Consider the following 11108-nt stretch of genomic DNA (forward strand, 5'->3'; position numbering starts at 1 on the left):
CATAATACTTTTGACAGTTTAATTAGATGTCTTATTATGAGTCAGATATCCAACGGTGTCTACCGCCAATGTCCTTTGAAGGAGCGGACACATGGTCTGCCAACCGATAGAAATGCCAATATATGACATTGACAATTTGCATAAAGTAGATGCGCGTGGGAAGCATACCGAAGATTGGTCGATGAAGCATGCTACATTCATATATCAATGGCAAAATAGACATTTATGATTGCCTAATCGTTCTGAGGTACAACCCAAAGATTTTGATTTCAATGTTTCTCCTTACCTCCAAAAGTTTGAAGAAAATGGGAAACCATACTTGACAACGGCGGAGGAGCGGTCCGAGTGGAAAATAATGAAGGGAAAATATGAGAAAACAAATTATCATCTTCGTCAACATCTTCATCTTATTCTTTCGCCAATTATTATCCACGCAAGAAAGTTATGGTGGATATGATGCATATCAACCATCGATGGAGAGTCGAGCGGTGTGGGAAAGAAGTGGGTGGGATCAAGTGCCATCTTCACAACAATTTTCCTCAGAACCGGAAGAAAGAGGTCCATGGGATCATCTTCTTCATCCCGGACAATCTCAATTTGAGGCGATGACATCAATGATGGCATCAAATACCTTGAGTACTCCATCATTTTCACCCGAAGATGTATATCAAAGTGGTGGAGTAGTGTTCGGAATACCGAAACCGGAGCCGGAAGAAGAGGAAAATGAAGAACCACGCTTAAATTAGTGAACGGTCTTTACTTATTTTGCATTTTTACACTAGAATCTACAATTTTTTTCAAAAAAATCTTTAAATTTCAAAATTTTAATTATAATATTTCGTTTGTTTATATATATATATATATACTTTTGTTTTCATAAAATTTTTTCATAATTTTTTTAAACACATTTTTTAACACATTATATTATTATTAATAATAACATTTTAGTTATAGAATACCTTGAATTGTGGACTCATATTGAGTTTTGGGATTAATTGATTGTATACATATATTTTATTTATCCTTTTGTAGGTATAATCTTTATTCCGATTTTCGTTAAAATGTCTCACAAACATCCTAGATCATCATCCTCTCGTGCTAATCCACATCCTAACCCTCCGCCAAATCCTCCTCCCAATCCAACTGAAATGACAATCGTAAACTCTTGTTTTAATGAACTAAATCGTCGAAATCTATACTCCCGATACCTAAATCATTTTGAGTCTTACACTATTAGGGGTGAGCGTCTTCCTTCTCTTAAGGAAATGCAAGAGATGAACTTCAAATACCTACCTATTCTCCAAGCTTGGAAATTTGACAACACGTTCAAAGTAAAACTCGCTGTCTTTCACCAACTTGTCTGCATTTTCTATTCTAATGCGGTTTGCATTGAAAATGAATCTCGTACTCAAACTGAAAGTATTCGTTCCTATCTCTTGGGTGAATACATTACAATTGATTATGACTCTATTGCTCGTGCCTTTGGTCTTGAAAACATCGGGATAGATAATGAGCGAGATTTTATCCCTTCTTCCTTAGAAGTAGGAAAGAGCGCTAGTATAGTTGACTTTCACGAGCATTTTCTTTACTTAATTATCTCTTGGTGGTTTCGACCATTTGGAGGAAAATATTCCTCTTTTCGATGTATCGACATTTGGTGGATACACTGTTTTCAAAACAATAAAAGAATTAATCTTGCTCAAATCATTTCGGTGAGCTAGTGGACACCATAATCTATATTCCCTGTAAGAGAGTCGAGTCTTTGGTGTATGGTTGTCTTCTTAGTAATTTATTTATCAAAGCCGGTCTTAGAGTCAACCTAGATGTTGTCATCCCTTTAGGTACCCAAATTGATTTTACGTCTCTTCGCAAGTCCGGATGGACTCAAGTTGGTACAAATTGGGAACGATCAACTAAAAAGACACCCGGTGCTAGTTCTTCACAGGCAACTCCGGCTCCGGCCCCTCCTCATATCGATGATGTTTTACAAGATGTAGATGATCTTGTAAATTGCATCCCTGACGAGCCACCTAGCGATAGTAGTGCGATGCCTCCCTATTTTCAATCGCTGATGGAGACATTGGATCTGAGGTTTGCATCCATGGAGTCCCATTTTACTGCCTTGGGGACTCAACTGACCGAGCTGCAACACGACACCCATGCTCGATTCGACGTCGTCAATGATAGGATCAATACTCTTTCTCAAGATGTTGCATCTTTCCGTGCACCTCGTTCGGATCCCGATCCACCATCAGATGCTTGATAATGCAATTGTTATGCTAATTGTTCTTTTGTGGACGTTTCAAATATCATACGTTGAACCTTAAATTACTTAACATTTTGATATTTTGGATTTGGTTACAAAATTGTATTTTGGATGATTGAATTTATATTTATCATATTTCGCATTTCTTAATTATCATGTTATCTTTTAGTATGTTTATGACCATGCCCACTATATTTTGGATATTATTTATGTTGAAAATTTGAGTCATATACTTGAAAAGTTTTTTAACTACTTCGAGTAGTAGTACTGATACTCTGAGTTCTGGTACCGATATTGTCAAAACAGAATGCTAAATTGGTACCAATACCATATATGATATTGATACTACTTAGAGTTGTAGTACCGATACTTCTCAGGCAGTACCGATAATGTCAAAACAGAATGCTAAAATGGTAACGATAACATATGTGATATCGATACTACATAGAGTAGCAATATCGATACTGTCAAAAACAGAATGATAAAATGGTACCGATACCATATATGATATCGATACTACTTAGATTAATTGTATCGATACTGTGAGTAATGGTATCGATACTACTCCTTTAGTTTTGAGTCAGTTAAATTTCCATTCAAATTTGAACTTTTTTTTTGAAAATTTAAGTCGTTGGAACTTGTCACGTCAGCGTGACGAGTTCCATCTCCATAAAATATTATTTTTTTTAATTTTCTTTTAAAAATAAAAAAATATGTTTTATTGGGACTCGTCATGCCGGTGTGATGAGTCCCTCTTGAATTTTTTTTAATCAGGCTGTGGGGCTCACCTGACACGGATCATTAAAAAAATTATATCTCATGCGTGACGAGCTCCATACGTGACGAGTTCCATGAGGACTGTTGCAATTGCCGTAGATCTCAAATTAAAAGTTTGGGTGCCCTAATGGGTTAAATAATTTACCCGGGATCGATAATGGGCCAATTTATCCTGGTTTCAAACAACTCATTACTTGGGCTTGGACATGATTCTAGTAAGAAGGCTAGTGTGAACACCATAAAGCTTCGCTTTGACTTTGAGTTTATGGTTTTAGGGTTTAGGGTATATATATATACTTACAGAGAGAAAGAGAGTCAGACAGGTGGATATATCATCTTCTTTGGAAAACAACCATCATCTCCCCGAAACAAAACATTCTCCAACAACAGTACTGGGATCGTTGACTGGAAGACTATTCTTCTTCCTCCACCCACACCATCTTCTTTTCAAGAAACAAGGGTCACTGCAAATTATGCTTCATATTCTTCAGATTTTACGTACTACTGTGCCATCATGTCTACGTTATCCCCACCTCGGCTTCTATTGCCAAAAATATGAACTAGCATTGCTTTTCCTGCGTTTAAAAAGAAAGTTAATTCTTTAGGGTTATAAATAATAAATTCACTAACTCTTTAGGTAACTACACTAATCTTGCTTATGGTAGTCATTATCGACATTTTTTATTTTTCCATTGTTATTTTTATTTTTAATAATTTTGTTTTTATCACACATTTTCTCCTTTTGACACGTTTTACATCACTTGGACATTGTTTTCGTATATCATTTTCCTCAAGGTTGAATTTGATTTTGTCATGGCTTATCAATATGTTACTTATTTGTTATCGTGTTGATCATCACTACTTTGAACCCTCGAATTAAATTTAGATTCACGATTTACATTCATGGATAATTTTCTCACGATGCTCGACTCTGATTCATAATTTTTCGATGGTCTTTTAGTAGTTTAATATCCTTTTATGGTTTATTTACATATGCAATTAGATCTATTCGTATTTATATTTAATTTGAATTTTTTATTTGATTTTTTAATATTTTCATTGTATAGTTATTATGTGATCTTAAGTAGTTAGTTTATAAAATAAAATCTAAAAATTATGTTTATTGGTGAACATTCGCCCTCTAACTGATGAAATAGAATGTTTTGCAGCAATGCATTTCAGAAAAAAAATATTGAGCAGCTAATAATATTAAAAATTTTACTCTAAAATTCTTTAAGTAAGATCATTAGTTCGAATCTTGATGTTATTAATGGAGTACATTAATCGCCCTTACTCCCTATGAGATGCAACCCGACAATTTGTTTCTTCTCATTCAATTTTCCCTGTTACTCTTCAAAATTCAAATCCGAAAAGCAGCCATAAACCCTACCCTCCTACCAAGCCTGCATCAACAGTTCAATCCAACACTTTTAGAGTGGTCAAATGGTATTGGAAGCAATTTTGACATGGCGTCTGCTTTTTCACCTGATGAAAAAAATGTAAATCGAGAAGTAGGGGTTGGATTCTTACTATCAAGTAAAGTCTTAGTGCAAATGTGTGGCTTTTACCTTCAGACATTACCAATGCATGTGGACAAATTTACGAGGATGATAATCGCACCAATATGCTAAATTGAATATACCTCCAATACAGCTTTAGCTTCATGATCAAATGTTTTGCAAAGAATTTCATATTTCTTTTCTACTCCAGCCTGCGTATAAGGGTTAAAATTACTCAAAATAATAGTCATGTATAACATATTATAATGCTTATGTAATCGAACTACTTACGAATGGATTGACTCTAGATGGCGAAATACTCGATACCACATATCTGCACAAAAGAGGTACATTTTCATTGTTTCCAACAATATAAAGTAAAATGAAAACATAAAACCAAAACTAAATGTAGTATACATCTTAATTTACAGACATGCTCAAAAGAAACTTGCAACAAATGGCCACAGACTGGCATATAATTTACATACAAATTTCAACTTGGTTGGCTCTTTGACAACAGGACCGTGCACTGCTATAATTAAAATGTAGTATACATCTTAATTCTAAAAAGAAAAATAATTTTGTTCTCTGATGCATCTCCGTAGTCCAAATAAGAAAAGGGACTTGATGGTCTCTTTCTAGAAACATTTTCATAAATTTGTTTTCTAGGTATGTCAATTTCTGCAACAGGATAATTACAGATAAAATCCAAGAAAGGCAATGGAAGTGACAACCTTATTCCCGGGTAACAAGGGAGATACTAGGTGTAGCATAATTTAGATTCATTATAAAACTTAGATTGCTTACAGAAACCAGAGCCTTAGCCTATAGATTTATTGAATGGTTACATTGTTCTAGCTTGCTTTTCAGTATCACCAGGTTCTAATTTCTCCTTCCAAGTTCTTTTCCTTTTGTGTCTATCAATTTGCTGCTCATATCTTAGCCTTGCAGCACATAACACTTATAAACAAGTGCAAAGCAGGAATGACAAGATTATACAAAACAAGGAGGGATAGCATCAGTAAGTAAACAACAATCCTAGACAGTGAAAATCTTACCTTAGTTTGCTTCTATAGAACTTCATGGCCGACGAGTTTGATTTTTGAACAGTTAACACCACGGCACTCATCCACTTCTAAGAGAAGGATAAAATGCAAAGCAAAGAATCACATCGTAGAACCTCAAATTTAGCTTGATAGAGTTTAAAGCAACATTTGATTGAGAACATTATCCTAAATTCTGCTAAACACAATGAACCGGTAAAAATAATACACTCAAGAGCATTAGTAAAGATTATTAACCTCCTGAGCAATTAGCTCAATTAATTCCATCAAGAATTTTCCAAGCCCTTTCCCTTGGACAGAGGAATCCAGCTGCAATTCGTATAAATAAAGAACAGGCATCTCTTCCTCCAGAGTGAACCGGTAATGTAGGAAACCAAGCAGGGGAATGGGGGCACTGTCCATCATATCATTGGCATTTCTGCATACAAATATATAGCGTGCTTCTGGAGCAACCATTTCTCTCCGTTTCACCTTCTCTTCAATTGCCCACTCCGATCCATACGGACCCTCCATATTTACCTGTCAAAGATTTCAATTAAAACAGAAAAATGCAATTCAGAATTTGCAAATTCAAATTGTTACCTTCAAGAGGTTTTGAATGTATTGTTTCGTACAATGGGATAGCTTATCTCCATGCCCTGATTCCAAGTGTAAACAAAGGCCTGGTAATGATTTGATCAATACTGGCAACTCTTCCAAAAACAAATGATTTTATTTATTAGAAAATACATGGAAAAAAGGGAATTACCATTTCTGTTGAAACAGCGGAAGGAAGGGAAAGAAGCAAGATGGTCAATTTGGGCAGAAGCAGCTTTGAGGATTTGGTCTGTTGCTTTCTTTTTCTCCAGTATCTATTCTATGAAAGCCCAAAAGCCAAAAGAAAAGTATCCATCCATTACATTTATGATAAATATCTAAAAAGGGTCTTTTTTTTGCTATTGAAGTTGAAGAAATAAAAACCCCTATGTTATGATTTTACCTCTCTGCGTTTCAACTTCTTTTTCTCACTCGCTGTGCTCGACTCCATGTCTGCCTATTGCTGATGATGTGCTGTTAGGAAAATAAATTAGCAATTTATACAATTAAAGAAATCAGAAAATCTATATGTGATGCAGGTATTTTGGATTCCAAAAATAGAGAAGATTGGAGAAAAGAAGAAGACATGCAGAAGGGCAAGAAAAAGTAACAGAAATGATAGGTAATAACTGTGCGTTTCCCTCTGCTAGCCATTCAACCATCTACTCAACTCCTTACCTTGCGAAAATCCCGATCACTTTATCAAAATAACAGAGCTAAAAAAGGAAAATATCAACTCATTTTGACCAAGCATAGCCCAAATGAAAGTACTATCAGTACTTACTAATTCAACTTCCTGCATCAGATATGTTCCGAGAATTCTTATCAAGATCGTTAAAACCCTCTAGCAGACAATTTTTAAACATAGCATACAGCATACCAGTGGTTTGGTAATGTCTTTTCTGGTTTTCCGGTTCCGAACAATAACTATAAAGGTCTACTTGTACTATATAACAACTAGCATTAAGATCTGCACTTCATTGCAGGGTTCTAGAAAAGGCTTAGATAAGGATCCTCATATTACATAATCAGATAGCAGTAAGTGATTGAAGCTAGAAAACATAACATCATGACAAAAATGAAGAAGAAGAAAACATGTTCAGCTTCTTAAACATCAAAAGAAAAAACATTACATCAAAATGAAAAGGATTAGCATGAAATCTAGAATCAAAGGGAAATGCTTAAGCATAAGTTTACTAATGGATAATTTAATTCCATCAATCCCCTACGGATTCTCATCCTAGTTTCTTTTTTCTTGTTTCCCCAAAAGAGTTTTATCAGTCCCTGCTAATACAAGGTTAGCAAAATGGTTGAAACAACATATTGCAAATATAGCACCAAACTTCAATTATAGAATATGAAGTAAACCACAAATTTCAATTTTGGTTTTCGTTCAATTGCAATCAATTACATAGAAATAGAAAAGGGGAATTTATAAAGACAGCTTACCCAAAACAAATTAGAAGAAATGGGGTGCGCCCATTCACTTCTGAAACGGACAACGGTACCCAATCCAAGCCTTTTCCCCTCCGTTCTTCCCTTTTCCTTTTTCTTGCCTCTCTCTTATTTGTTAGAATTTATCTTTCATCTATATTCTCTCCTCTATTTTAGTCACTTAAGTTTAAAATTTTTCTCCGTTTTATTAAACGATAAACTATGCATTTAATGCATAAACTATTAATTTTAGTCTATTTTAATATTTAAATTTTTATTTTTTTAAAATCATATCTAACATTTAATTTTCATTTCATTTTAGTACTCCACTGTTAAAAACTTAATGTGTATTATGCCTAAGCTATAAATTTTATCCGTTTTTGTACCAATACTATTAATATTCTCAAAACTTAACGTCAAATTTTGAACGAGATACTAAAATGAAACAAAAAACTAAATTTTTTAACGACTAGGTACTAAAAAGAAAAAAAATCTAATAAAAAATTAAAATTTTAGATATTAAAATAGACTAAAATTAATAATTTAGATATTAAACATGTAATTTACTCTTTATTAAACTACATTTCTTCGCTCAATTATCATTAAACGTTTTATATTCTTTTCTAGCCTAGGTCCAGGGTAACTTCTCAAATTTTATTTTATTTTCGATTTATCAATCATGAATATTAATTATTACATTCTTTTATCTTTAGTTTTTTTATTAAGTTAAATAATATTCTCAATCATTTAATAATAGACATTTAGTCATTCTGACTGCAATAGTTGATGATCGAACATTTATGATAATTTAGTTCGTGTTTTATCCTTAATTTTTTATTAATATTTTCTGTTCTCTACTATTTTTTATTTAATTTTGCACTCATTGGATATTATTATGGCCATCAATTTTTTCCAATATAGAATTAATTGTAATATAACTTGTTTCCTCTATATTTTTATTCTAAATTTTATTAATTGATTAATCTAGATCGAATACTTTTTAATTTATTAATTTTATTTCTTAAAAAAATATAATATTCACTAGATCAAATGAGTATTGATAATTTTTAATTAATATAAATAATGAATTATCTTATAATCCAACCTATCAGCCATTTTTATTCAAACTGACACTATTATACATGAGCAATAGAATCTAAGGACTGAAGGCTAGTTCTTATTACTCCATAAATTAAACCTAACATGCTATTCGTAATTGACATGTCATATACGCACAAATTGAACTTAAATATGGATGGGAATTTATTCAAGCATAAATTTAACACTGATTGATTTATTTTTTAGAATTTAAAATTTTTGATAAATTAAAATGGTTAGAAAGGTACGGTAAAAGTTTAGTATAAGAATAATTATCTTCACTCAGTTTACTTCATTTATAACGTCGGGTTTTAAACACTGACATTGCTTAAAAATCTAATATCTCGTTTCATTAACTCAATTGGTTTATAGTAAATATTAAAATTTAGTGCGGGAAAACTAGAATGAAATTGAATGCAATACGGCTAGAATGAAAGTAGCCCAACATGGTACCTAACTATATTAATAGCCTAATGAATATTATTCTCTCAGTTTTGTATCGTCCAAGCTTCCATGCATAAGCTGTAACACCTATAACCCGTATAATTATACCTATATAGATTATAGATGTCACCTAAATTTCTAAAAATATTTTTCAATTCAAAAGTGATTGAAAATTTATTTTCTTAAAATGGTAAATGATATTATAAAAATATCATATCATATCAAATTATCACATACTATTTAAAACATATATTAATATGGATTTATGCTATCCATATTGTAACAGAGTTTCTCCAACTTATAATTTGGCCGAATTTTAAAGAATTATTTCTAAGAAGATTAAAACATGTTTTAATCATAAATCAAGCTTGAAAATGAATCTACAACCTCAAAAACATCAAGATTCATTATCAATTTCATGAACCCTATCATGAACATAAACCCTTAGATTTGGGATATTTGAATTCCACCAAGATTAACAAGCAATATTGGTACCAAATGATTGCGTTTTTCGCGTAGAACAATTTTCTATTTTACAGCATAACTCGAAATCCATAGGAAATGACGTAAAAATGGAAAACAAATATGTTTCCCTTACCTTGGTATAGCTCACGGCAATGGTGAGATGATAAACACTTTTGGCATGAACTTTAGATATTTTTCATGCTTATCTACCTTTAATTTCACCTTTAATGAATATTAAATTCATTAAAAATTGAGAAAACACCAATTTACCCTTAATGAAACTTCATAATCACCATTAAACCAAGACACCTAACCTTATCATCTTCCAAATCATGACACCTGAACCTTATCCTCATCCATAAGTCAAATATGAACAAATAATATCTTAGTTTATCGATTTGCCCTTGCCTTTTTTCAAAAATCTCAATCTTGCCACTTTATTCCAACAGTCCAAATTAAACATGAAATTAAATCCTAAAATCCAAAGATTTATATTATTTTCAAATATTTAAAAATGTGAAAATAATATATATATTTTTCAAAGCCAATTGTAACATTTTAAAATTATCATTTTGGTCCCTAAACTTTTTAAGATTTATACTTTAGTCACCAAACTTTAAAAATTTATAATTTGGTCACTCACTAAATCCATTTATGGAATAAAATTCTTTTTGGGAAAAATATCACTTAGTTCCTTAAACTTTTCCCAATTTTCTAATTTGACCATCAAACTTTCAAAATTTGCATTTTTGGTCAATAACTAAATTTTTGGGTATTACAACTCTCCCCCTCTTAAATAAAATTCATCCTCGAATTTTTTAAGACATACCTGATATGAAAAGGTGTGGATATTATTTCTTCATATCATCTTCTCTTTCCCAAGTAACGTTCTCGACATTATGATTTTGCTAAATCACTTTGACTAGAGGTATCGTCATGCTACGTAGTTCTTTGATTTCTTGAGCCAAGATCTGTACTGGTTCTTCTTCATAAGTCAAATATGGTTGGATCTCAATTTCCTCTGATGAAATGATATGTGAAAGATCCAATCGATACTTTTTAAGCATCGACGCATGAAAAAATTGTGAACTTTGACTAACTCCAGAAGTAATGCTAACTGATAAGACACCGGTCCTACACGCTTTAAGATCTCATAAGGTCCAATGAATCTTGGACTTAGTTTCCCTTTGTGCCCAAAACTCAAAATATTTTTCCAAGGCGATACTTTAAGAAAAAAACTTTATCGCCTTCATGAAATTCAATCTCTTTTCACTTCAAGTCTCCATAAGCCTTTTGTCAATCAAATGCCATCTTGAGATTATCTTAAATTTATCTTTACTTTATCCTCTACATCTTTCAATAAATCTGGGCCAACAAGATTCCGATCTTTTAACTCGAACCAATTTAATGGTGTTCGGCATTTTCTCCCATATAAAGCTTCATACGGAGCCATCTTGATGCTCAAATGACAACTATTATTGTAGA

The 11108-nt window shown here is 32.4% G+C and overlaps 1 protein-coding gene across 5 annotated transcripts; it reads right to left on the minus strand.

Annotated features, from left to right (window-relative positions):
* Positions 1-4239: 4239 nt before the first annotated feature.
* LOC120129420 (N-alpha-acetyltransferase 40-like) lies at positions 4240-7745 on the minus strand. 5 transcript variants are annotated; one of them, XR_005516738.1, is made up of 9 exons: positions 7632-7745; positions 6586-6656; positions 6355-6457; positions 6189-6268; positions 5844-6125; positions 5601-5677; positions 4834-4876; positions 4612-4754; positions 4240-4528 (listed from the first exon to the last, which is right to left on the minus strand). XR_005516738.1 is itself a non-coding variant. In XM_039146922.1 (9 exons), exons 2-9 carry the CDS (start codon positions 6631-6633, stop codon positions 4460-4462), a joined length of 747 nt encoding a protein of 248 aa, XP_039002853.1. In that variant the 5' UTR covers positions 6634-6656; positions 7632-7745; the 3' UTR covers positions 4240-4459. The 5 variants fall into 5 exon arrangements, 4 of the variants coding, with proteins under 4 accessions (XP_039002853.1, XP_039002854.1, XP_039002852.1 ...); XM_039146922.1 differs by having other exon boundaries at positions 4686-4754; positions 6189-6244; XM_039146923.1 differs by having other exon boundaries at positions 4240-4446; positions 4686-4754.
* Between the last annotated feature and the right edge of the window lie 3363 nt (positions 7746-11108).

The sequence above is a fragment of the Hibiscus syriacus genome, unplaced genomic scaffold (genome assembly GCF_006381635.1).
Source record: "Hibiscus syriacus cultivar Baekdansim isolate YM2019G1 unplaced genomic scaffold, ASM638163v2 tig00110500_pilon, whole genome shotgun sequence".
Classification (NCBI taxonomy): Eukaryota; Viridiplantae; Streptophyta; class Magnoliopsida; order Malvales; family Malvaceae; genus Hibiscus; species Hibiscus syriacus.